Raw genomic sequence first — 25,958 nt, forward strand, 5'->3', positions numbered from 1 at the left:
ATTGCATTCAATATCTAAGACAACAAAATCAACGGGGACAAGGTTATTGTTAACCATAATATGAACATTGTCAACTCTCCCCAAAGGTTTCTTTTTAGCATTATCGGCGAGGTTAACATCCGGATAACAGTTTTTCAATGGTGGCAAGTCAAGCATATCATAGACTTTTTTAGGCATAACGTAAATACTTGCACCAAGATCACATAAGGCATTACAATCAAAATCTTTGACTCTCATTTTAATGATGGGCTCCCAACCATCCTCTAGCTTCCTAGGAATAGAAGTTTCAAGTTTTAGTTTCTCTTCTCTAGCTTTTATGAGAGCATTTGTAATATGTTTTGTGAAAGCCAAATTTATAGCGCTAGCATTGGGACTCTTAGCAAGTTTTTGCAAGAACTTTATAACTTCAGAGATGTGGCAATCATCAAAATCTAAATCATTACAATCTAAAGCAATGGGATTATCATCCCCAAGGTTGGAAAAAATTTCAGCAGCTTTATCACAAGCGGTTTCAGCAGCTTTAGCAGTTTCAGGTAATTTTGCGCGCTTTGCACTAGGAGTAGAAGCATTGCCAACACCAATTATTTTACCATTAATAGTAGGAGGTGCAGCAACATATGAATCTTTAGCATTGCTAGTGGTGGTAATAGTCCAAACTTTAGCTACATTTTCCTTTTTAGCTAGTTTTTCATTTTCTTCTCTATCCCACCTAGCACGCAGTTCAGCCATTAATCTTATATTCTCATTAATTCTAACTTGGATGGCATTTGCTGTAGTAACAATTTTATTTTCAATATCCCTATTAGGCATAACTTTCGATTTCAAAAGATCAACATCGGAGGCAAGACTATCAACTCTAGAAACAAGAATATCAATTTTATTGAGTTTTTCCTCAACGATTTGTTAAAGGCAGTTTGTGTACTAATAAATTCTTTAAGCATGGCTTCAAGTCCAGGGGGTGTATTCCTATTATTGTTGTAAGAATTCCCATAAGAATTAGCATAATCGTTACCATTATTATAAGGATATGGCCTATAGTTATTACTAGAATTGTTCCGATAAGCATTGTTGTTGAAATTATTATTTTTAATGAAGTTTACATCAACATGTTCTTCTTAGGCAACCAATGAAGCTAATGGAACATTATTAGGATCAACATTAGTCCTATCATTCGCAAGCATAGACATAATAGCATCAACCTTATCACTCAAGGAAGAGGTTTCTTCAACAAAATTTACCTTCTTACCTTGTGGAGCTCTTTCCGTGTGCCATTCAGAGTAATTAACCATCATATTATCAAGAAGCTTTGTTGCTTTACCAAGAGTGATGGACATAAAGGTACCTCCAGCAGCTGAATCCAATAAATTCCGCGAAGAAAAATTTAGTCCTGCATAGAAGGTTTGGATGATCATCCAAGTAGTCGATCCATGGGTTGGGCAATTTTTAACCAGAGATTTCATTCTTTCCCAAGCTTGAGCAACATGTTCATTATCCAATTGTTTAAAATTCATTATGCTACTCCTCAAAGATATAATTTTAGCAGGGGGATAATATCTACCAATAAAAGCATCCTTGCATTTAGTCCAGGAATCAATACTATTCTTAGGCGAGAGATAGCAACCAATCTTTAGCTCTTCCTCTTAATGAGAAAGGGAACAATTTTAATTTTATAATGTCACCATCTACATCTTTATATTTTTGCATTTCACATAGTTCAACAAAATTATTGAGATGGGCAGCAGCATCATCGGAACTAACACCAGAAAATTGCTCTCTCATGACAAGATTAAGTAAAGCGAGGTTTAATTTCAAAGAATTCTGCTGTAGTAGCGAGGTGGAGCAATAGGTGTGCATAAGAAATCATTATTATTTGTGCTTGTGAAGTCACACAACTTAGTATTTTCAGGGTTGGCCATTTTAGCAGTAGTAAATAAAACAAACTAGATAAAGTAAATGCAAGTAAACTAATTTTTTTGTGTTTTTGATATAGCAAACAAGACAGTAAATAAAGTAAAGCTAGCAACTAATTTTTTTGTGTTTTGATATAATTGCAGCAAACAAAGTAGTAAATAAAATAAAGCAAGACAAAAACAAAGTAAAGAGATTGGGAAGTGGAGACTCCCCTTGCAGCGTGTCTTGATCTCCCCGGCAACGGCGCCAAAAATTTGCTTGATGCGTGTAGTTGACACGTCCGTTGGGAACCCCAAGAGGAAGGTGTGATGCGCACAGCGGCAAGTTTCCCTCGGTAAGAAACCAAGGTTTAATCGAACCGAGTAGGAGTCAAGAAGCACGTTGAAGGTTGATGGCGGCGGGATGTAGTGCGGCGCAACACCGGAGATTCCGGCGCCAACGTGGAACCCGCACAACACAACCAAAGTACTTTGCCCCAACGAAACAGATGAGGTTGTCAATCTCACCGGCTTGCTGTAACAAAGGATTAACCGTATTGTGTGGAAGATGATTGTTTGCGAGAGAAAACAATAAAACAAGTATTGCAGCAGATTTGTATTTCAGTATTAAAAGAATGGACCGGGGTCCACAGTTCACTAGAGGTGTCTCTCCCATAAGATAAAAGCATGTTGGGTGAACAAATTACGGTCGGGCAATTGACAAATAGAGAGGGCATAACAATGCACATACATGACATGATAAGTATAGTGAGATTTAATTGGGCATTACGACAAAGTACATAGACCGCCATCCAACCGCATCTATGCCTAAAAAGTCCACCTTCGAGGTTATCATCCGAACCCCTCCAGTATTAAGTTGCTAACAACAGACAATTGCATTAAGTATGGTGCGTAATGTAATCAACAACTACATCCTCGGACATAGCGCCAATGTTTTATCCCTAGTGGCAACAGACACAACACAACCTTAGAACTTTCGTCACTCGTCCCATGTGTCAATGCAGGCATGAACCCACTATCGAGCATAAATACTCCCTCTTGGAGTTAAAAGTAAAAACTTGGCCAGAGCCTCTACTAGTAACGGAGAGCATGCAAGATCATAAACAACACATATGAAATAACTTGATAATTAACATGACCTTGTATTCTCTATCCATCGGATCCCGACAAACACAACATAGAGTATTACAGATAGATGATCTTGATCATGTTAGGCAGCTCACAAGATCCAACAATGAAGCACAATGAGGAGAAGACAACCATCTAGCTACCGCTATGGACCCATAGTCCAGGGGTGAACTACTCACTCATCACTCCGGGAGGCGACCATGGCGGTGTAGAGTCCTCCGGGAGATGAATCCCCTCTCCGGCAGGGTGCCGGAGGAGATCTCCGTAATCCCCGAGATGGGATCGGCGGCGGCGGCGTCTCGGTAAGGTTTTCCGTATCGTGGTTTTTTGCATCGGGGGTTTCGCGACGGAGGCTTTAAGTAGGCGGAAGGGCAGAGTCGGGGCCCGACGAGGGGCCCACACCATAGGGCGGCGCGGGCCCCCTTGGCCGCGCCGCCATGTGGTGTCGCCACCTCGTGGCCCCACTTCGTATGTTCTTCGGTCTTCCGGAAGCTCCGTGGAAAAATAGGCCCCCGGGTCTTTGTTTCGTCCAATTCCGAGAATATTTCGTTACTAGGATTTATGAAACCAAAAACAGCAGAAAACAGGAACTGGCACTTCGGCATCTTGTTAATAGGTTAGTTCCAGAAAATGCACGAATATGACATAAAGTGTGCATAAAACATGTAGGTATCATCAATAATATGGTATAGAACATAAGAAATTATCAATACGTCGGAGACGTATCACCGGGACGAGTTCTGGTCGAAAAGATACAAGAATAACCGACCCAGAATAGATCTGGTCGAGACAGACTCGGACTGGTCCGGTCTGGAATCCGGTCAACCGGGCTATGGAGCGGGCGGGCCGGTCTGTGGTCCGGTCAACCGGGCGGCAACCGGAAACTTCGCAACTTTCCGGTTGTTGCCCGGTACGATGCTTCATATCCGGTTGGCGGCCGGTTGGCGACCGGTCAACCGGGCCTGTGACCGGGCTGGCCGGTCGTGGGTCCGGTCGGACCGGGTGCCGGGACCGGCCCGGACGTCGTCTTCTCCTCTCGCGCATTCCTCCCGCTCCTCCCTCGCGCGTCCATGAGATATCTTCATGTCCAGCTCCATGTCCAGCTTCACGTCCATCTTGACGTCCGTCTTCATGTCCAGCTGCTCCTCTCCTCGTGCGATGCTCGTCTCCTCTTGATACCCGATGATACATAAGTAATAGGACTTAGGCAGTATAAAGTTCTCATCAATCAAAGTATCGTTTAGAAACAAGTTCACCTGTTGTTTAAGTAGCTTCGCACGAGCTCTTGTAATTGGTCCAATCCGAACTTCATCGGACTTGAGCTTCACAGCAGGTTCATCTTCATCTATCAATGACGGAGGTAGTGGTGTAGTAGGGATGTCCTCATCAGTTCCTCTGGCTGAGCAAGAAGCACCATATGAGAGAGTGTCCTCTTGCACAGCCTAATCACCAGGTGCCGACATCATGGGCCACCTTCATTGCTATGCGCCAGGAGATTCGAGACTCTACAATGCATCAACAGCTGCAAGATGATCTGGTGGAGCACATATGAACGCTCCGAGGCAACGCCAACGCCGACGCGAACTAGTCTGTCTTTATTAATTTGTTTCAAAACTTGTGAGATTGTGTGCTTCATTTGTTTCAGCACTTGTTAAACATTGTACTGATTTTCGCCGAATTTGTTTCAGCAATTTTCTGACTCTTGTTCGCCGAACTTGTTAAATTTTATGTCGAATTTGTTTGAAATATGTCAAATGGCTGAGCTTGGGGGTGTCCTGCCGGGGGGACGGCTGGAACTTCGGCGCTCCCCAGGCCAAATTTTCCTCCAATCCGGAGGAAAATTTCGCCGGATTTGGGCGTGGGGAGCGCCAACGAGCGGAGGAAAATTTCGCCGGATTTGGGCGTGGGTAGCGCCAACGAGTGGAGATGCTCTAACTATGTTACTATGCGCCAACGAGCTTGGGGGTATCTAGATATGTATGGATCCTACGAATAATCCATCAAAAACCTGGTTGAGCTCATCCAACAAAATCTAATGGATGCGGGAAACTATCATGATTCTCTGCACTTGTCTTAGTAAGTGAATTGTTTTTCCGCTATTCGAAAAAAAAAAGAATTGTTTTCCGCTCTCGCCTTTTCCCAAAATGAAACCCCTCATGAATCTCCTCTCTTCTCATCTTGTATATACCGTCTTGGGCGACGATATAGCGGGGTGTGCGACTCAAGTGACGGTCAAAACTAGAACAAAAGCTACATGGTTGTTTCCTCTATCATCTCCTCTTGTTTCTCGTATTCTCTCTGTCGTGCATGCCTGTAATGGCTTCCAGCAGCGGTAGAGGTTCCACGGTGCGGTGCGGTGTGGGGACGGATGAAGACAATGCCCAACTCCAGCAACCCAACAACTCTCTATAAGCTTTGTGCACCAGAAATTATCTCGAAATCCGAAAGAGTGTTGTAGACTTGTAGTCCACACAAAAAGGTGGAAATTAAGGAGTTTTCAACACATCCCACTAACTTATCATTATGATGCGAAAATCGATTCGGGACATAAAACGGTGTGTTATAGACCATAAGAATGGCTAGAAAAGCAAAAAAAAAAAACAGCGATTGTATATGACTCGCAGTACATGTTTTCTATGATCGACCAAACCATGAGATCGTCACAAGACTCCGAAACGTTGTGCTGCCACGAAAACGGACATAAAATCCAAACCACAAGTGTTCAGGTAACCGTTTACTGGGATCCAGCGGACATGGCACCTTTTTACAAAAATGCAGAGGAAACATGAAAACAAGGAATTCTCGGATGTCTCTCTAACAGGTTTTGGTTGACGAATTTCCGTTCATTCCGGAACCCTTATAGAATGTGACTGTCATGATTATATGGATGGCGTAGGTATGTGGAAATCTTACTTAAAGTGTCACCATGCGGGTCGAAGTAAACATCGTTCAAATCAAACAGCTCTGTGATTGAGACGAAAAAACTAATGCAATTATTTAAGAGGTTATTACGTCCAAATTAGTTGGACAAGGAATAATTCACATTCAAAACAATCTTAATTAGTGCGGCTGCAGGTCATAGTACCAAATAGGGACTGGCAAACAGCTAATATGTAACCAAATCGTACTGGAGAGTGGAGACACGTTCAACTTTGTCTTTTGAATCCGACCAGGCAATGAGAGACATCCCCAATCTAACGGCTACAGTTGATAGCGGTGTTTATATCACAAAAAAAAACTTCAAAAGCTTAAACAAAACCTGATTAAATGTAATGCCTGCCAGCCATGCGCTGAATTTGTTTGGAAGTACGACAAGGTTAGACGGCAACACATGAAAAATTGATGATGCTTTTCATGGATGCTCTGAACATCAGGACGATCGTCTACTCGTCCTAGCGGCAAGGATAACATGAAACGATAATGAACACAACTATTCATGGACAAATTGCCCTTATGGATGTTGACCACTTCATCGTCGTTGTGATCAGGATGTTGACCACTTCATCGTCGTTGTGATCAGGATGTTGACCACTTCATCGTCGTTGTGATCATCTAGCAACATAAGATTTAGGACCAGCGATAGACAGGGACAAATTGATCAACGAACACAATGATGTTGCATTGCATGTATGATTCCTCCCTAAACTGATCTTGCCATTGATATGTCATTGATTTTTCAAATCTTTTTGTTATTAGCAACACACAACAGCTCATCTCATCAACACCTGCAGCCTAAAAATTATCTGATCACTGACCTGTTTTTTCGAGAATGAATCTGATCACTGACCTCACCCGAGAAGAAGACAATCGATCGAGAAGCCTAGGAAATCAAGAGAGCGCGATCGATCGAGCAGCCGATCGACGATGCACGAGATGGACCGAAGGCATGGGCGGATCGCATGCAGGAGCCAGGGCTCGGTCAGGAGAAGACGTTGTCGAAGGCGGCGGCGGTGATGGCGCGGGAGAACTCCTTGAAGTCGATCCTGCCGTCGCCGTCGGTGTCGGCCTCCTTGATCATCCCGGTGAGCTCCTTGGCGGTGAGCGCGTGTCCGAGCTTGGCCATGGAGTGCGCGAGCTCGGCGGCGGTGATGAAGCCGTTGCCGTCGCGGTCGAAGATCTCGAAGAGCCTGCGGAGCTGGTCCTCGGAGTAGGGGGAGCGGTCTTCGATGAGCTCGGGCGCGACGAGGGCGACGAACTCGGAGAACTCGACGAGGCCGTTGGAGTTGACGTCGGCGCGCTGGATGAGGGCGTCGAGCTCGTCGGCGCTGGGCTTGAGGCCGAGGGAGCGGAGGAGGGAGCCCAGCTCCAGCTGCGTCAGGCTGCCGTCCTTGTTGCGGTCGAAGGACCGGAAGATCTGCCGCAGCTCCGACAGCTGGTCCGCGTCGTCGAGCTCCTCGGGCGCCGCCTGCTGTTGCTGCTGCTGCTGCTGCTGCTGATTGTTGGCAGCGGCGGCGTCAGGGTCTTCTCCGGCGGCGGCGGTTGTCGCGGTCGGGGGTGCCTCGCTCATGGCGCGCGGGGATCGATCGAGAGGCTGGGAGGAGGAAGAGGAGGTGGCGATCTGGCCGTTGGGGGTTGTTGGATCGGGAGAATTTTCGATGGTGCGCCCGGAGAAGGCGGGCACTGGCTAGGAGGACGGTGGCGCCCCGGAAAGGCGGATCGGAGAAGACGAGCTCGATCGCAGAGGCCCCGATAACGTGCTCCGCATAGTTGAATTTGCCCGGGACCAAAGAGGGGATATTCCGCAACTAGTTGCGTCCGCACCCCATTTTTGTTTTGACATTTCCAAGTTTCCAAAAAATGCAAACTAAAATTCTAGACATACATTTTATTGTATCTTGTTTATCTGTGAAATTTCATCCAAAAATATGTCAAAATGTGGCCTACACAAAAAAAAAGAGGAGGTGCAAAATGGCGGATTCAAATCTCACCCAGTATTTCAAACATTGAAATGCTTCCAATTATACAATATACAAAGAGAAAATATTACTAGTACCAGTACATCAAATCTAGAGGCGAATTAAGGACTTCCTGAAAATCGATGGACTATTTGTAGTCATCCGCATCATCGAGAACAAATGATATAAACATGTTATATAATGGTTATCTTTTTGTGGTATCGCTAGCATATAATAATTGCAAGCCTCTAAATATTTGTGGTGATTAATATTTAATAAGGTATGGTCGACAGATCCTACACGGCACTTTATAGGAGTATCTCGCAAACATATCAAACCAAACCAAATACTCAACAAAGTCAAAGAAATATGATAGATGGCCTAAGAAAAATATAAGCCCACTTGAAGAGAGAATGATTGGGGCAATTGTGAACCACACAGTAGGGCTACAGTGCAGTTAATATGGTTAAGTCAGTTTGGCTAATATATTTTTTCAAAAATATATAACTTTAATACTTTGGTAAATACAGTTTGTTGACACCAGTTTTTAGAAAAACACCTCACCTTAATGGTCGTACATTTCAGTTTGATATATTATATGACCGAGAGAATGAGAAACAAAATACAATGAAGGTTTGGCCAACCAACCTGAGGTTGGGTGGTTGTACCCCCAGCCCACCAGAGTTCAAACCCCAGGTTTGTCATCTGTGTGTCTCATAAAGGCGGAATATTCATTCAGTGGGAGGCGACGTTCCCGTCGACAGCGAGACGCCTGTGGTGACTTCGTCAATTTCAAGATCCAATCCGCCGACTCAGTCTTCCGAAGGTGCTCATAGGGGTAGGGTGTGCGTGTGTGCGTTCATAGGGGTGAGTGTATGCGCGTGTATGTGAGCGTCTGCGTTTGTACTGTGTTTCTCAAAAAAAAAAAAAAAAATTGGAACATTATTAGGAGTCAAACTCGCGTTCTATGCTAAACTCCACGTCCAAACTATAACTTTGAACAATATGCAGTGTAAGCTCTACATGAAGTTGGATTGGGCCTCAGAAACATGATTGTTTATACACTAGACATATCACAGGACGGGAGCTAGACGAGGAGAACTTTATTTCATCTTTAGGGAGTCGACGTCATCATATCTTCCTTAGTTAGAAACAAACCAAGAAACATAGAAAAAAATCTAGAGGCGAATTAAGGACTTCCTGAAAATCAAGGGTCTTTTTGTAGTCATCCGCATCATTGAGAAATAACGATATAAATGTGTTATTCATGCATTATCTTTTTGTGGTATGGCTAGGAGATAATTATTGCGAGCCTCTAAATATTTGTGGTGATTAATATTTGATAAGATATGCTCGATAGATCTTACGTGGCGCTTGATAGGAGTACCTGACAAACAAATGGAACCAAACCAAATACTCAACAAAGTAAAAAAAAAATTGATAGATGGCCTAAGAAAATATAAGCCCACTTGAAGAAAGAATGATTGGGGTAAGTGTGAACCACATAGTAGGGCCTCATGCGCGGTTAGTATGGTTAAGTCAGTTTGGCTAATATAGTAATATATTTTTTTAGAATATATTGCTTTAATACTTTGGTAAATACAATTTGTATGAAAATATTGTTCGTTTTTTGCTAATTACCAAACTAACCAAAGCTGACACCAATTTTTGAATAACACCTCACCTTAACGGCCATATATTTCAGTTTTATATATTATACGACCGAAAGAATGAGAAACAAAATACAATGAAAGTTTGGCCAAAATAAAACTAGAACATTATAAGGAGTCAAACTTGCGTCCTATGCTAAACTCCATGTCTAAACTATAAATTTGAACAATATGCGGAAGACTTCTTTGATTCATTGGATTCGTATAGTATTTGCGTAAGATTTAGATCCTACGGAACTTTTTTCTACACTAGTTGTTTGATTTATAGGAACATATCCTATAGGAACTAATCTTACAGGAATCTTGTAGTGCAAATCTTATAGAAATAAAACATTAGACCATACCTCATGAATTTTTTTATTTGGCACAATCAAACACAACTTATCTTCTTATAGGATTGAAGCCATGATATCTCAATATCTATGCTTTTCCTATTCCTATGATTTTCCTATCCTATGAATCAAAGGAGACCTAAAAGGTCTACATGAAGTTGGACTGGGCCCTGAAAACATGATCCTTTATACGCTAGACACATCACCAGGGTGGGAGCTAGACATGAAGAACTTTATTCCATCTTCAGAAAGTCGCCACTGCAATATCTTCCTGAGTTGGGAACAAACTAAGAAACACTGTAAAAAAACCCTCCACCGAACTTAACCGGCTGCCCCTTTATTGCACGTGGGTTATTTTTTGCGGTGTGCCCACACTTCGCTTTTTTTTGACAATTAGTATCACATATATTTATAATAACAAATAGTACATGATATAGATAAACGAGCCGTCTCCAACGATTACAAAATAAAGTCTAAAAGATACTAGCAAATCTTCGAGGTCTTCAAACTCTTTTTTCTTCCAAGACATAATCTTGTACTTTCCTAAAGGCAGCCAAAAATAGATAATAAACTATAGACCTGTAAATACCAAATGTTTTCCCATAATTTTAATTTGAGCTGCAATGCAAGTCTGCGTGCATGCGCGCGGGCATTAAAGTAGTTAATCAACATCGGCAAAAGTATCAACACCAGTATGTCATGTTTGTTTGTTTTGAGAATAGGTTATTAATGGGTGGTCCCATCGTCCATTACTTGGGCTTCATCACTTCAATCTTGGGCTTTGTCATATAGAAAAGGCCCTACTTCGATTTTGGGCTTCAACATGTAGAAAAGGGTCCATGGGTGATCGATGAGCTTCCCGTTCATTATGGTCGTCCTTATTATTTGTTTCAGTCCACCACACCCAGGCCACAGCAAAGCAATGGCAGTCAGCTTCTTTCTGCGTGACGCCAAACGAACAAAAGCTTTCCTTTGCAATTATCTTTTCTTAGCGAATTCTTTTTGCGTTGCGAATTAAATAAATAAAGTGGAGAACCAACCTGTGGTTGGGTGGTTAGGAGGGCAGTGACACCTCCAGTTCACCAGAGTTCAAATCCCAGGTTGGCACTTTGGTGTCTCACTAAAGGCGGAATATTTTTCAGTGGGAGATGACGTTTTCATCGACAGCGAGGCGCTTGTGGTGTTTTCGTGAATCTCAAGACCCGTCGAATGAAGTTTCTTGGATGCAGTCTCTCAAAGGTGCTTATAGAGGTAGGGTGTACGTGCACGTTCATAGGGATGAGTGTATGTGCGTATATATGAGCGTTTACGTGTGTATTATGTTTCGCAAAAAAAAGTGGAAGTATCAGATATGTTCTTGGCTTCTCATGGCTGCTGAGGAGAATTATTCTCACGATATTTGTCTCGACTGTTAGGTCCTTGACAGTGCACTTACCTCTCTGGGGGTTGTTCTTTCTTGGGATACTGAAAATATTATACTGATTGTCAAAAAACAATGAAGTGGAGCATCGGATATGTTCTTGCCTTGGCTGATCGAAAACAAAAAGAGTTCGTTTCTGTCGACACGAAAAGTGGCGGACGATCTTCCCAGATCGGATGGGTAACCAAATTTTAACGGGTTTCACAGTACTCCAGCAAATTTGAGCGCATAATGAATTACCGCGTGAGTAAAACGGGGAAGCCCCGCTGTCATTTGCGCATTAGTAACACCTCATCCCATTCCCCGCACATAAATACGCCCGCGTACTCTCTCGCTTTCCCCTGCCAAAAACCCCACCGCACCGTAGCAACAGAAAAAAAAATCTCCTCCTACTCCTCCGCCGCCGCCGCCATCGCCGCCGCCGCAATGCAGCGCCTCTCCATCGGATCGCCGGGCCCGAGACCCAGCCTGGACGCCGCGGAGGAGGCGGACGAGAAGGCGACGGGGAAGGCGGCGGGCAGGGCGGCCGCGCCGGACAAGTCCATCCACCTCGTCCCGCTCCTCACGCTCCTCTGCCTCCTCGTCCTCTTCCTCTTCTCCCACGACCCGGCCACCGCCGTCGCCGGTAAGCGCCGAACCGAATCCCCGCTTCAACCCTCGCCGACCCCGCTCTTAATCACCGACTCGTTCCGCGTCCGTGCAGATTCGCCGCCGGTCCTGGCCGTCGCCGCCCGCACCCTCGAGGCCACAGGTAGGCGATAAGACTCCGCGTGTTCCCGTCCGCGTCCTGCACTCCTGCTCCCCATCTCTGACGTCGTTTGTTCCCGTTCCTGTCCTGCAGCGGAGACGACGCCGTCGGTGGCTCGCGGCGACGCGTACCGGCGGCTCAAGGCGGACCCGACGCTGCGCCGCGGGCGAAGGATGCGGGCGGCCCGCCGGTGACGGCGACGGCGCGGAATTCGGGGGAACGGGAAGGGGCTAACGCTGGCTGGCCCCCACGTCCAGCTAGCCGTTGGAACGAACGACGCGTCATCGGCGCACGTCCCTTTCCCTCTACCCCCGTGCTGCTGTGCTGCGTTGGTAGAACTTGAATGGCCCCGAGCGTTCGTCCTCCCGTGGCCTCTAGAATCGGATTAGATCACCGAACCCATCGCAATCATGGTCGTCATCGTGTGTTCATACCCCATTGCCAAATTTCCTTTTGCCTAGTACATTGATTGATTGATTCTGTAATGTTTCTCTAGTGCTATTCGATCAGATTGATTGATTGATTGATGGAGGTCTGGTTCAGGTCGCATTATCGATTGTCTTTGAAACCTTTTCTTGTTTTTTACCATCTGGATAAAATGAATGGGGCCGGGCGGGTAAACGGATGGGTGAGCTGGTTCCAGCGCTCGGGGCCAGGCCTGCACAGCACAGCAGAGCAGGAGATCACAAGAAATTTTATTGTTCTACAGCGTCGCAGTAAAGTGGCCAGGCGACAGCATGATGGACATTCACTGCCGCTAGCGCAACTAGGCTTGGCGCCTGCTTGGCTCGCAACCTGAAGATGAAAACAACTCACTGCTGGCCTTCAGGTGGTCATCCATGTACCTACGAGCCGGTATACGCAACTGAACGCATGTGCACCAGACCAGATAACCCAACATGTGTGCCACGAAAGCGTGTAACGATATGCAAGCTGGGTACTGTACCTGGTGTACGTGCCACCCAGCAACAACGCTGGACGCGGCACGGTCATGTTGACGTCTTCCCGGCCACAGGTATCAGCCATTTCCAATTCCCAGATCGATGGCCGACAGCAGGCACGGCGTCCATGAAACAAAAATAAGAGGCCTGGATCAAGAAACACACAAGCAAATGCGAAATTTAAGTGGCATCGTCGGTGCCGGGGAGCACATGCAACCGAGCAGTGACAACATCACGAGATCCATCACAGACCACAACATATGTAAGTGCTGCAACAGTAGGACACCAGCAGGACGCCCCCATTCCCACAAGCAGGTCATTTCAACCGACAAAACTCTCAAAAAAAAAGTCATTTTAACACAGAATGCTCATCAGGTAAACATCAAACTTGCTTCCAGGTGTAAGAAAGGAATTCCCTTAATCGAAAAAAGATGTAAAAATGGAATATATGCATTCTTCTCCCTTCATCTTTCCAATCTTAAAAAAAAAACACATACTAACACCCCACTATCCAACTTAGCTTGATTCGGTCGTCTAACTAGAGTTTTTATGAGTTTATCCCAGCAAAGAGAGAGTTCTTACGAAAATTGGACCAAAAGCTGTTGTAGTCGAGTGATTCCCAATTTTTGCTATGTAGCACCATAAAAATATAAACATCATCAGTTACCACTCGTGACTCATCCACAACATACCACAGTTTAGTCACACAATTCAAGATTTGAGCCTGAAATCTAACTCAGATACCTCAAAAAAGTGATAGGGAAAATGAAACCACGCCTATGAAAGAAAACATTTAACATCATTATTGTGACGCCGATGGAGCTCAAAATGCAACATTGTCGCACACAAATTAAGAAAATGCCCAGTTCCTAGCAACAGCAGGGAAGCACAAATAGCGTCTATTAACCAATATAGCAGTCTGTTCCTGAAAACTGAAAACCTGTGGTGTAGCATATTCCACCACCCCGACCCCCGCGTCGTCCTCCCTGGGCGGCTCGGGGGAACCCTAGCGAGCGCCGCCGCCGCCCCCCCCCCACCCCTGCTCCCTCCCTCCGCCGCCGGAGGAGTCCACCGGGCAAAGCCCACGCTGGAGGACGGCGGCGGCGGGGCTCCTCTCGCGCGCGACGGCCTCGGCCTGCGGCGGGAGCCCGCGGTGGTGGGAGAAGGCTCGGCCTCGGCGGCTCACTGGCGTGGCGGCGGCCTAGCTCGGCCTCGGCGGCTCGCCGGCGTGGCGGCGGCCTAGCTCGGCCTCGGCGGCTCGGCCGGCGTGGCAGCGGCCTAGCTCGGCCCCCCTCCGCTCCCCCGGTGGTCCGAAGCAGCGCGCGGCGGGCGGAGCTCCGGCTCCTCCCGGATGTGGCGGCGACGGCGGCGGCTCCTCGCCGCGGTCCGGCGAGGGTGGGCGGGGTGGCGGCCCCTCTCCCTCGCTTCTTCCTCTCGCGGGTGGTGGTCGGCGGGTTGGTGCCTGGTTGCTCGTCGCGGCGGCTTCCCGAGGTGCCGGATCCGACCGTGGCGGGCTCGGCTCGATCCGGCCCGTCGGTTCCTGCCGGCGGTGAGGTTGGTGGTCCTACGTGGTGTGGCGTCGTCGCCGCGTGGGAGGTGCTTGTGCCAGTGGTTCGCAGGACGGCAGCGTTGTGGGTCTCCCTCATCTCCGTTCGGCAACGTGGGAGTGCGGAGGTTCGGCTGCTCCGAGCGAAAGCTGATGGTGCGGCAGCTGCGGATGTCGCTATCCTCTTGGGGGCCTTCATGGAGCCTTCGACCTCCTCCGCTCTCGGAGCATAGTTTTCGGGCGAAAGCCTAGGCCGTGTTGTGCAGGGCTGGACGACGGCGTCGATCCACGTCGCTTCCCTCTTGGGGGCGTCGTCTTGAAGACTTTGTTCCCGGCGTGCTTTCCCGAGGCTGGACTCGTACGGCATCGCGGCGGGTGGCCGGCGATGTGTGAGGTCCGTGTGGTGGCTTGTGTGGCAACGATGGCGGTGTTGAGCGATGGTTTGGTAGCGTCAAGACATTGGCTTCGGCGAGCGTCCGAGTTTCTTCGTCTTGTGCTTCGCTTGTGGTGGAGTCGGAGCTGCTATGGTTTGTCGAGGGTCTTCATTTGTGCAGCGTACGATGACCTGCAGGGTGGCCCTCTGGCGATGATCTTCCTCGGCGCAGGTCCTGCGCTTATCCTCTTCAGAGCTCGTCATCAGAGTCGGAGCTGCCTGGTGCTTCACGAGGAGTCGCTTGTTTGGCGTTGGCCGGCTTGAGCTTCACGGTGCCGCTTCGGCGAGGTCTTGGTGGTTGGTTCTTCGGTGAAGTCGGAGTCGCTGAAGAGTGATGACGATGACGCTGAAGGTCAACCGCGACGACTTCTCGCTTCGGCGGCATGTGTATCTTGTGTGGGTTGCCAGGGTGGCTCTGTGTCCCTGCGGCGGTCGTGCTCCATGACGGTCAACGGGGCACTTGTTTCGGTTTTCGGCCGGTTTTCCGCTAATAAACTGGCCGAATTCTGTACTTCTTCTTTATTAATGAAAATGGCAAGTCTTTTGCCTCGTTTAAAAAAAAATATAGCAGTCTGTGCAAAAGAAGACGACAAGATTTGAAGATTTGGATCTATCTGTTTTAATGTTAAGATAAACTCAACACAAACAGATGATAAGAAAAAAAAACACATACGAAGTTTAGTCAGCTAAATATCATAGCATGGCGATTCGGGTTTTGCAAACATTTATACCTGCATTGTAAATAAAAGGTGGCTGTAGCCTGTAATAGATTGATCATGCATGACCTAACACAAATGAACTGCGCAGATATGTCACATTCTCAATAATTTTACAAAAAAGGAATAACACATGGTGTCTAATGGAAAACTCTGTCATACCAATCAGTAAAACCAGCAGGAACATTTAGTGTATCTTCCTGAAAAAATACCATTTTATTTATGATTATAGCCAACCAATTTAGATACACGCCGGATTTATCTTCAACGAAGAAGTTCACGTAAGTCATTTGATAGCTTGCAGAAATTAAAAGTAGCACTTGAATTTATTCCCTAATCATTGTATAGCACTATTTAACTGAAATGAGCACAACCCACCTTACCTGATGTTTTAGTGCGGGCTGCTATTATCATCAGTTCCAAGCACTGTCATAACTGATGTTTACTCATGATGACAACCACATTCGCAAAGCCACTTTAGCTTCACTGACAATGATATTCACCATTGGAAAAGTAATACTGGCACAAAACCAAGGTGTTCCATGGGCACTAGCAGAAAAGTTATTTTCTGAAGTTTCAACATTAAAAGTTTAAAACCATTACCTTGGAAGAAAATTATCGCCAGAATACATTCTGATGTCATGGTTGGAATTTTATTATCAAGGCGATTATGTCATTTCCCTCAGATTTCTAAGACGATGGCGTTCCTACTGTCCCAGATTTTCCATAGGAGCGTGAGAGCCACTGCCCAATCCACCCTCTCCAATGTACTCTCCGACCTCTCTCTCTGGTTATACCGATTCAAGAGTCCTGCTCAAAAGGAGGATGTCGTGCTGTGGCGTAACCACCTATCCGCATGTAATTCTGAGACCTAAACCCTTTTTGGGGCAAACAATGAAATTCAGGTGGGGATTCTCTCCCGCCTGGTGAAAATTTCAAGAAAAAAATATAGAAAACAATGCCACATAAAAAGAATGGCCAAGTTGAGCAAGACGAAAATATATCCATGTATCCTTTTCAGAGCCAGGCTATTTCATTTTCAGGGGAAATGGTACTGTTAGCCTCTTTGCTACAGTTCAATTTGTAGTTGATAAAAATAGATATTCCACATTATGATGTATTGCTGGTCAAGACTGAAGACCAAAGATAGTGAGAGTGCATGTACTATTAAAAGATTTGCATTCTCGCCTAGAAAATCAACATGTTGTATCTCAAAATGCATCTGAGTAAAATACTTGGATGAATCTGGAAGGATTTTGTAGGACAAGGCACAAGTTATGAACACCACCATAACCATTGGGTTAATTAAATGCAAATTATAGCATCTACCTGAAAATGGCTTAACGAAATCATGAACAGCACCATCACACTTTGGTCTGTTAAATATTCTAGCATGTAGGAGAAAATGATTTAGCAGATGCAACTAAATGTGATTGAAACAAGATGAGAGCATAGATGGAAATTCCAGACAGCTATAAAATCCCTAGCAGTTCATTGTCTTCTTGGGTGCCTGATCCAGCTCCGAAATTTTCCCCTAGCCATTACCTCTGGAAGAAAATTATAGTCAGAGTACATTCTGATATCATGCAAGGAAACCTATTATCGAGAAAATTATATCTTGTCCCTCAGATTTCTAAGTTGTCCAGAACATAATAGATAATAATAGCATCTTTAGAATAGTGTTTTGTTTGTTAAAAATTAGCAGGTTTTAGTCTGGCTCTCTCATAATCTCTTACTCTTAACTCTAGTATAGCCACAATTGCCCCGGTTTTGATCATATCCTGGCTCCACCACTGTGTTTAGGTAATAGTGTTTTCGTTTGTGATCTTCTCTTGCTTGTAGGGAAAGTAGGTATGAGCAAAGAGCAAGCAATTGGCCACAAGTCTGGTATTCATCCGATCACAAACAGCTATGGAACAATGCCTTATAAGAAAGATGGCCAAGTTGAACAAGATGAAAATATACCCTTGGATCTTTTCTCAGCGCCAGCCTATTGCATTCAAGGTGAAAATGACACTGTTAACCTCTTTGCTACAGTTCAGCTAGCAGTTGACAAAAATAGATATTTGGCATTACGATGTACTGCTGGTCAAGACTGAAGACCAAAGATAGTGAGAGTGATTGTGCTTAATAAGTTCTGCATTTTCACCAAGAAAATCAACATGTTGTAGTATCTCAAAATGCTTCTGAGAAAAGTAATTGGATGAATCTGCAAGGATGTTGTGGGGGGAAAGGCACAAGTTATGAAAATCACCACCACCAGTGGGTTACTTAAATGTAAATCCTAGCATTCACCTGAAAATGGCTTAACAAAATCATGAACAGCACCATTATACTTTGGTCTGTTAAATATCCTAGCATGTAGTAAAAAATGATTTAGCAGAATGCAACTACAAGTGACTGAAACCAGATGGCAGCCCATAAAAGCAGAGCCTGGATGGACATCCAGAGTTACGGACAGAGGAGCCTTCAGAAAATCTAGTCTGCTATAAAATCCACTAGCAGTTCCTTGTCTTCTTGGGTGCTTGATCCAGTTCCGCAATTTTCCCCTGTGGCTTGCGCAGGTAAGCACCTGAGAAGAAGCACATGCCAAGCCCGAAACAAACATAAACCCCTGTGACCATATTCTATACTCAAATTCTAGGCGGGTAAACACTAATCAACTCTTAAACTCCTGTGCTCATTTTGCACCCGAAACGGGATTTATCGCGTTGCCGTCTGTTGTTACTGACCTGGCTTGGAGACGAGGTTGATGCGGGAGCGCGGCGCGGCGAACATCCAGTTGTTGTCGTCGAGTGACCTGACCTCCTTCTGCAGCGCCTCCATCACATCCGACCGGAGCTCTGCGTGCGGGGGAAGCAGCCAGCCCAATTCGAGTGCTTAACTGAGCGGAGAAGGGGAAAAGGGAGCTAGGTCTTGCAAGCAAGGGGTCGAGGGGATGGACCTACCGGTCATGGCCTCGTCCATGCGGTAGAGCGCGTCGATGGAGTCCGCGACGTCGTCCGCGGCGGGGATCGCGGTCCCGGCCCCTGCGCTCGCCGCCGAGACGGTCGACCTCGCCGGAGAGCTCATCGGAGATCGGCCTCGTTTGAAACGCGGCACACTTCCGTGCGTGGTCCCTGGTCAATGTGTTGGGACTGTCAACGGGCCGTGGTAATGGGCCTAATAAACGGGCCGTGGTAATGGGCCGGATGCTACTGCAAGACGAGTGGTTGTTTGTCTCATCATTCCACATTTCCCCACACACAGTCACGCACCACCACCAGACCCAGCCCGAGCACATCGAAGAGAGAGGTCGTCGGCGGCGGCGGAGGAGGAGAGGCGACCGGAGATGGGGCGGAAGGCGAAGGTGGAGTTCGACGAGAGGCCGCCGGATGACTTCGACCCGAAGCACCCGTACGCGGACCCGGTGGCGATGCTGGAGTACCGGGAGCACCTGGTGCGGGAGAAGTGGATCCAGATCGAGACCGCCAAGATCATCCGCGAGCGCCTCCGCTGGTGCTACCGCGTCGAGGGCATCAACCACCACGTCAAGTGCCGCCACCTCGTCGACCAGTACCTCGAGTCCACCCGCGGCGTCGGATGGGGCAAGGACCACCGCCCGGCCTACCTGCACGGTACTACTCCCATCCGAACCCTCCTATGTCTACAGGCTATAGTTTCGTCTTCTTCGTTGTCTGATGTGGTTGGTCGTTTGTTGATACGCAGAGCCCAAGAAGGTGGTCGAAGTCGAGGAGTAGCGCGGCTGCTTCTGCTGCTGCTGTTCCTGTAATGGTGAGGTCAGGCTTCCTCTTGTTCTGCTTAGAAGCACCTTATTATGTAGTATGCATGATGCAGCTTACAATGAAACGTGTATGATTTATCTTAAATGGTCACCTAGTTGACCTATGAATGCGAGGTTGCTAGAACAAAATTAGTGCAGTTCACTTCAGGTTTCCATCTGGGTTTGATATGCTTAGATAGTTGGAAACTCAGTAGTCAAGATTTCTATCTTGACCGGCTATCGTTCCATGCTAGTTGGCCTTAGAATGAGAGGATGTTGGAATAAATTTCGTGCAGTCACATCAAATTTTTATTTGCGGCCAGATTACAATGCATAATATATAAAGGGTTTGAGTGTTGTCTTGACTGTATGGGCAACTGTTCATTCCAACCTGCATTTAAATAGATTTCCCTGGATCAGATCATGATATATTCATAATATATTAGCCGTCATCTGGCCTAACCAAGAAATGATGCCATCATTCATACATCCATGCTACAACCTAGGTTTAGTCATAACCCATTTTGTTCACCATAATTGTTAGTAGCCTGAATTTCTGAGCGTCTGCTAGTGCTACTAGGTCCAGGTAAAACATGTAAATGACTATGGCAATGCTCTTGCAAAACCAATTTATACAGGGATTATCTTAATATTACTGAGCAATTGACTTGAATCACCCCTTTTGAGGAAATGGGCTAAAGCTAAGAATGCTCATGTTTGAAACTTTGAATACACTTGCTTGATTTTTGAGCAATTGGAAACTCTGAGAAGCTTACCTTATCACGAAATTGCCCACACATTATCCCACTATGGAGTCTCATGGCATGAATTAATAGAGATTATGGATTCTCTTTTGACTAAATAAAATTTTGTTTAGAACATGACTTCTCTTGCCACACGTATGAAATTTATCGAATGCTATATAATACCCATTATTCTACCATATCTATTAAATTCTTGTGGTTTTCTTCCTCGTGATTGCAACTAAGTATTCTGCTGATTCTGCTCTGTTGGAAGAAAGTAGGACCGGATATATATTGTTGTGGATCATAACATTGGCCCTTATATTTTTTGCGTGCAGGTTATCTTTCCGTTGAAATTGAAAGGAGTAACCTGAACTGCTGCAGCTCTTCTCTTACCTCTGAAGCTGCTGATAGACCTTTAATAAATGATGTCAAGGAAACATTATGTTATTGTGTCTGTAATTTTTGTCACTTCGAGGAATTGAGCAAATCATTGCTTGGACTTTCCTGCCTTGTTTCCAATTTTAGTTCATACAAATGGTGTTTATGTTGATCTTAAGGGTACGAAAGATGGCTCTTGTTGTGATGTATTTTTTTCAAATTTATCACTGTGCTGTTTTTCCTTAAGAAATGCAACTGTAGCCACTGGTCTCATTTGCATCGTTATAATCAGACTTGATCAATCATTAACTTTTTGCCAGTGCGGCAGTTTTAGCATCATATGACTGAACACAGATCAGCCTAGTCTGATTGAAATAGAAACGGTAAATTGGATGCCAGTAGAGTTGTAAAAAATAGGACACTGTTATTGTCAGGTTGAAACAGAATTGTAAAAAATAGGACACTGTTTTTGACATTTTCAAATGTGTTCAAAACGTATTTGAAATAAAGGGAGCATTTGCACCCCAGAGCCAAAACGCTTTGTCCGAATGAAAATCAACAACATGGTTTGCACGAAAAATAACTGAAAAGGGAGGGAGCGAGACAGAGGAGTTCACGAAAAGGAACAGAGAAGCAGCAGAGATTCAGATAAACTGCAGCTTCCAAAAGAGAAGAGTCATAACAAGGGTACGACAATTCTGATTAACTGTTACTGATTATGGTCCAAACAGAGCTACAAGTTGGTGGATGCTTATATAGATTCCATGTCAATTTTGAAAAATGGACGCTGAAGGAGTTCATCAGAACTGTTGCTATACAAACAAGGTCTTTTCCATTCGTCGCAGTACTGTTGCTTCAGTAGCACTTCCGAATTTGTTTGCCCTAGTTATCTGTAACCTTACCTCCCGCTACTGCATCATGTGTCATGTCTGCTCCAGTTTTCAACACCAAAACAAGAATGTACCCTACTCTATCATGTAACCATGAACATGAACTGTACCATCTTGAAGCAACTGTAGAGTAAGCCATTCAGGGAAAGCAATGAAACACTAAAACAAGAATGTACCCTACTCATCATGTAACCATGAACATGAACTATTCCAACTTTGAAGCAACCGTAGAGTAAGGCATTCAGGAACGCAATGAAATTAACAGGAAAAGAAAAACATTTCAACTACAAACGACAGAGAACGAAGAATGAAAGCACAGGTTCATAGACAATGGTCCCAATAACAGAAATAACTTGTAAACTTAAATAGGGCCATCAGTTCCACTACTACGTTCGAGCAAATGAAAACTGAATATAGACTTGGAACTCTTGCAATGTAAATTTCCCATTCTGTTCATTTTTTCCAACTGACAGTTCCACTACTAAGTTTGAGCAAATGAAAAATAAATATAGCCTTAAATGCTTGCAATGTAAATTGCCCTTCCTGTTCTCTTACTTCCAACTGAAGGTGATGAAGATAGCAGTCAGATTCTTTCCTACTACTTTGACATCCACTACAGAAAGATAGAACACACAAATGCAGTCTCATTACAAGGAGAACATGCAGCGCATCTAAAAACATGCTACATGCATATTGACCTGAATATAAAGGAAACATGCCGATGCGGAGAACTTGATGTTCCACTGAGTGCAGATAAAATAACATGGAAGTATACTGGACTTTAAACATTTCACAATATGAAGGAATAAGCGGAAATGTAGTACACAAGCAACTTTTAAATGAATCTGATTCAGGTATCTAGCAGGAATTCATGTTCACACAAAATACCAGATGTGGGAATGATAAATCCCCTGGTTACTGAATTTCATGAAAAGCTAGTCAAACATTCAGTGCATGAATTCAATTCCTCTGTGACCAACATAAAAAAACACTTCTCATTATAGAATCAGTATGATGAACAGAAGAGCCTCAATTTTGCATGCAAATACTCAAAAAGGAGAAACAATTGTAACATCTCTTTCATTCAAACAGGTGATAAAGTTTCAGAGCTCCAGTACCAATTGAAAACATATCCATCACTGCAGTACCAATCGAAAACATATTCATCACTGCAGTACCACTAAGATTGGCTTGCCATTTTGCATTCATCCAGTATCAAGAAGAAAAGATTTGCACATCTAGAACAAATTTTCTTCAGAAGCTGGTTTTTAGTCCCCTACTTTTGTTCTGACTAAACTGGGTGAAGCAAACTAGGAAGAAGAGAAAGATACCTAAAGAACCAGTATGAAAGGAGCCAGGAGAAGGGATTTACACCGCAGGGCCTCCGCGCAGCGCCGCAGGTTGAAACCCAAGTAAATCCATGACCTGTTAATAAACGTAGCTCCCCATCCTAAATTGTTGCTCATTATTCCTCTCAAGTCTTGCAATGTCACCCTCGCATTACCCAGACATCCAAGAATTGCAAGTCTGCGACCATGGCATCCTGAATCCATCATCTCATTTCACGACAGTGGGCTTGCTCTCCTCCTCCTCCTTGAGGGCCACATCATCGTCCTTGTGAACCATGTCCCAGAAGAAATCTGTGAGGGCAATCTCGTAGCCTGGCATCTTGGCGTAGCCGGGGAAGTAGTTGATGTCAATGACGAGGTAGCGGTCCCCAGCGCGGACATCCCTGATCATGTCGAAGTTGAAGAGCTGCAGCCCCAGCGCGCGGCGGAGCCCGCCAGCGATCTCGTTCACGAAATCAGTGGGCGGCATGACGGCGTCCTCGAGCCGCAGGTCCTCGTAGTACTCCTCGGCGTTGCGCGCCGTGGGGAGGTTGGACACCTGCGAGAAGGAGACGGTGCCCTCCGCGGCGGTGTCCTCGAGGATCTCCTTGGAGACGTCCGGCAGGCTGCGGCGCTTGACGCAGGTGACGTGGCCGCCGACGACGTAGACCTTGAAGATGACGCCGCCGTGGTTGACGAACTCCTGCAGGACGAGCGGCGGGCGGAGCTTGCGGAGGCCCTCGCCGTGGTAGACGAGGGACATCTTGTGCGACTTGGCGCTGCCGTCGGCGACGAGGGGCTTGGCGATGAGCGGGAAGCGGAGCGCGGCGAGGAGGCCCGAGTCGGTGAGCGCGGCCGCGTCGTAGACGACGACCTGGCTGGGGATGCCGAAGGTGTGGCGGTGGTGGTCGGCGGCGTCGCTGGGCGGGACGTCGAGCTCGGAGACGACCTGGAGCATGGAGATGCGGTTGTGGAGGCGGTCGATGGCGTGCGGCGGGTCGACGACGGGGACGGACGGGTAGCGGGCGGAGAAGGCCTGGAGCTGGGCGCGCCAGTCGTGGCCGTAGAGCTTGTGGATGACGAGGTCGAAGGGGCCCTGGTCCGCGAGGGGCCGCGCCTCGTCGACGGGGACGAGGTCCATCCCGCGGGCGGCGGCGCGGGAGAGGAGCGAGGACTGGATGAAGCTATTCTGCTTCTTGGGCGCGAGCGCGTAGCCGACGACGTAGCGGCGGGTGTCGGCGGAGGAGGTATCGGCGGCGGCGGCGGCCATGGCGTCGTGAAGGGTGGGAGGAATCGGGGATTTGGGGTGGGTGGATAAAGGTTGGGGAGGGATGTGATGCCCTCGCTTTTATAACCGGATCGCTCGATCTGGAGTAATTTCTCAGGAGACGGTGAAAAGAATCCCCTCTGTCCTCGTGGACCAGGTCTATCTATGGCCGTGGGCAGGCTGGATTAGTTAACATCGTACGATGCTAAACCTCACTACACCATGTCACCATCTGATTTGGTTTTGGGTGTTGATTAATGACTGATATGCTAATTTTTCAGTCATGTGTAAAAATTAATACGGAGTAGCTACATAAGGGAGAATTGCTAACAAGATTTGTTCCCTAGTTAGAAACTAGGGTTTATGTCCTCCGGTGGCTTCTCCCGCCGTGAGTTTTGGGGAGTCCCGATCTGATCGCCGCTGACTTAGACGGGGTCTGATCCTGCAACGAAAATGGAGGAGACTGCGGCATCATCGAGCACGGTGCCAGGAGGAAAGGAAGACGTAGACAAGCTTCTGGAGAGATTGAATTTCCATGAAGAGGCAGATGAAGGAATCGTTTGGGAAGATGAGGCGTCGGATCCTCAGATGAAGGCGAAGTGGCTCGCGGTGGCTAAAGTTCATACGGATATGGGTTTTAGCCCTAGTGCCATGTATGCCTACATGCGATCGGCCTGGAACCCTGCGAAGGAAGTAGTCTGGAGAAAGCTGGAAGACAATTTGTTCTCGATCCAGTTTGGTTGTCTCGCAGATTGGGACAAAGCAATGAACATGGGACCCTGGCTTTTCAGGAATAACTATGCCTTGATGATGGAGGAATACGATGGGTTCCAGAACCCTAGAACTACAGTGTTGGACAAAATTGTGGTTTGGGCGAGAGTGCTTCAGTTGCCTGATAATTATTTGAAGGAACCTGTGATTTGTGGGATGTGTAGGCCGGTGGGTGAGGTCAAGGAGGTACAGATCAAACTACCAGCGGGCTTTATTGGTGAATTTGCCAGAGTAAGGATTAAGCTGGAAGAAGTTGTCACTTTTTGTATCAATAACAAAGGACACGAAGAAGGATTGGTACCAGCTGAAATATGAGAAATTACCGTTGTTCTGTGGTGCTTGTGGCTTGCTAGGGCATTGGTATCAAGAATGTGGGACGGGAGAGCATGATGTGAAGAAATTGGAGTGGGGTGATTTCATGTTAGCGGACGGAGGTCGTGGTCAGGTAGAGAATGGAGTGCTGGGCGTGACTCATCTGGAGGAAGAGGAATGAGAGGGGGACGTAATCAGAGTGATGGCAGGGTTCCTATGGGGAGAGGAAGAGTCCGTTCTGCTTCCTCTACAGAAACTGCTATTCAACCTTGGGTAGCGGAGGCTGCAAACAGAGATGAGGAGATGGCTGATATTATAAATGGAAGGAAACGGGATAATACAGATGGAATTACCGTTGGTGGCATGGGGAGCTGAGTAAAAATCCAATGGTGGATGGAATCATTAATCAGTTGGAACCAGGGAATACTTTGGCAGTGTTGGGATCTCCTGAGAAGGTCCAACCTCCAAAACGTTCGAGGAAGGGAGAAGAAACACAAAACCAAAATTTATCGGTGACCTCTGGTTCGGAGGTTGTCCGGGAGCAATGAAACTATTAAGTTATAACGGCTGTGGTCTTCAAAAACTACGGCTGTGACGACGCTTGTGAAAGTTCAAAAGCGCCAAGATGCAGATATTATTTTTCTGATGGAAACTCATTTGGATGAATGGCCAGCTAAGTGTTTAAAAAGGAGATTGAGTATGGATCATAAGGAAGTGTGTGTGTAGTGATGGAAAAAGGGGGGTCTACTTCTGTTATGGAAAAA

The 25,958-nt window shown here is 46.2% G+C and overlaps 3 protein-coding genes and 2 pseudogenes across 4 annotated transcripts; 2 read left to right on the top strand and 3 right to left on the bottom strand.

Annotated features, from left to right (window-relative positions):
• Positions 1-6,687: 6,687 nt before the first annotated feature.
• LOC124664443 lies at positions 6,688-11,628 on the bottom strand (annotated as a pseudogene).
• An 89-nt stretch (positions 11,629-11,717) lies between these two features.
• Positions 11,718-12,652, top strand: LOC124667896 (annotated as a pseudogene).
• Positions 12,653-18,006: 5,354 nt separating this feature from the next.
• LOC124664444 (protein SAMBA-like) lies at positions 18,007-18,811 on the bottom strand. The gene is made up of 3 exons (XM_047201963.1): positions 18,688-18,811; positions 18,472-18,582; positions 18,007-18,311 (listed from the first exon to the last, which is right to left on the bottom strand). Exons 1-3 carry the CDS (start codon positions 18,809-18,811, stop codon positions 18,238-18,240), a joined length of 309 nt encoding a protein of 102 aa, XP_047057919.1. The 3' UTR covers positions 18,007-18,237.
• A 187-nt stretch (positions 18,812-18,998) lies between these two features.
• Positions 18,999-20,831, top strand: LOC124666888 (NADH dehydrogenase [ubiquinone] 1 beta subcomplex subunit 10-B-like). 2 transcript variants are annotated; one of them, XM_047204218.1, is made up of 3 exons: positions 18,999-19,356; positions 19,448-19,518; positions 20,584-20,831. In XM_047204218.1, the coding sequence occupies exons 1-2, from the start codon at positions 19,071-19,073 to the stop codon at positions 19,477-19,479; spliced, it is 318 nt and encodes a 105-aa protein (XP_047060174.1). In that variant the 5' UTR covers positions 18,999-19,070; the 3' UTR covers positions 19,480-19,518; positions 20,584-20,831. The 2 variants fall into 2 exon arrangements, with proteins under 2 accessions (XP_047060174.1, XP_047060175.1); XM_047204219.1 differs by having other exon boundaries at positions 19,448-19,513.
• A 1,746-nt stretch (positions 20,832-22,577) lies between these two features.
• LOC124661822 (inositol-tetrakisphosphate 1-kinase 5-like) lies at positions 22,578-24,144 on the bottom strand. The gene has a single exon (XM_047199705.1). The coding sequence runs from the start codon at positions 24,112-24,114 to the stop codon at positions 23,074-23,076; it is 1,041 nt and encodes a 346-aa protein (XP_047055661.1). The 5' UTR covers positions 24,115-24,144; the 3' UTR covers positions 22,578-23,073.
• Positions 24,145-25,958: the final 1,814 nt, after the last annotated feature.

The sequence above is a fragment of the Lolium rigidum genome, chromosome 6 (genome assembly GCF_022539505.1).
Source record: "Lolium rigidum isolate FL_2022 chromosome 6, APGP_CSIRO_Lrig_0.1, whole genome shotgun sequence".
Classification (NCBI taxonomy): domain Eukaryota; kingdom Viridiplantae; phylum Streptophyta; class Magnoliopsida; order Poales; family Poaceae; genus Lolium; species Lolium rigidum.

Excerpts from the sequence above, each read along its gene's own strand:
- LOC124664444 (XM_047201963.1), bottom strand. The coding sequence starts at position 18,811 with ATGAGCTCTCCGGCGAGGTCGACCGTCTCGGCGGCGAGCGCAGGGGCC. Across the intron at positions 18,583-18,687 it reads CATGGACGAGGCCATGACCG|AGCTCCGGTCGGATGTGATG; the intron begins GTAGGTCCATCC and ends CCCCGCACGCAG. Across the intron at positions 18,312-18,471 it reads CAACCTCGTCTCCAAGCCAG|GTGCTTACCTGCGCAAGCCA; the intron begins GTCAGTAACAAC and ends GCTTCTTCTCAG.
- LOC124666888 (XM_047204218.1), top strand. The coding sequence starts at position 19,071 with ATGGGGCGGAAGGCGAAGGTGGAGTTCGACGAGAGGCCGCCGGATGAC. Across the intron at positions 19,357-19,447 it reads CCGCCCGGCCTACCTGCACG|AGCCCAAGAAGGTGGTCGAA; the intron begins GTACTACTCCCA and ends GTTGATACGCAG.
- LOC124661822 (XM_047199705.1), bottom strand. The coding sequence starts at position 24,114 with ATGGCCGCCGCCGCCGCCGATACCTCCTCCGCCGACACCCGCCGCTAC.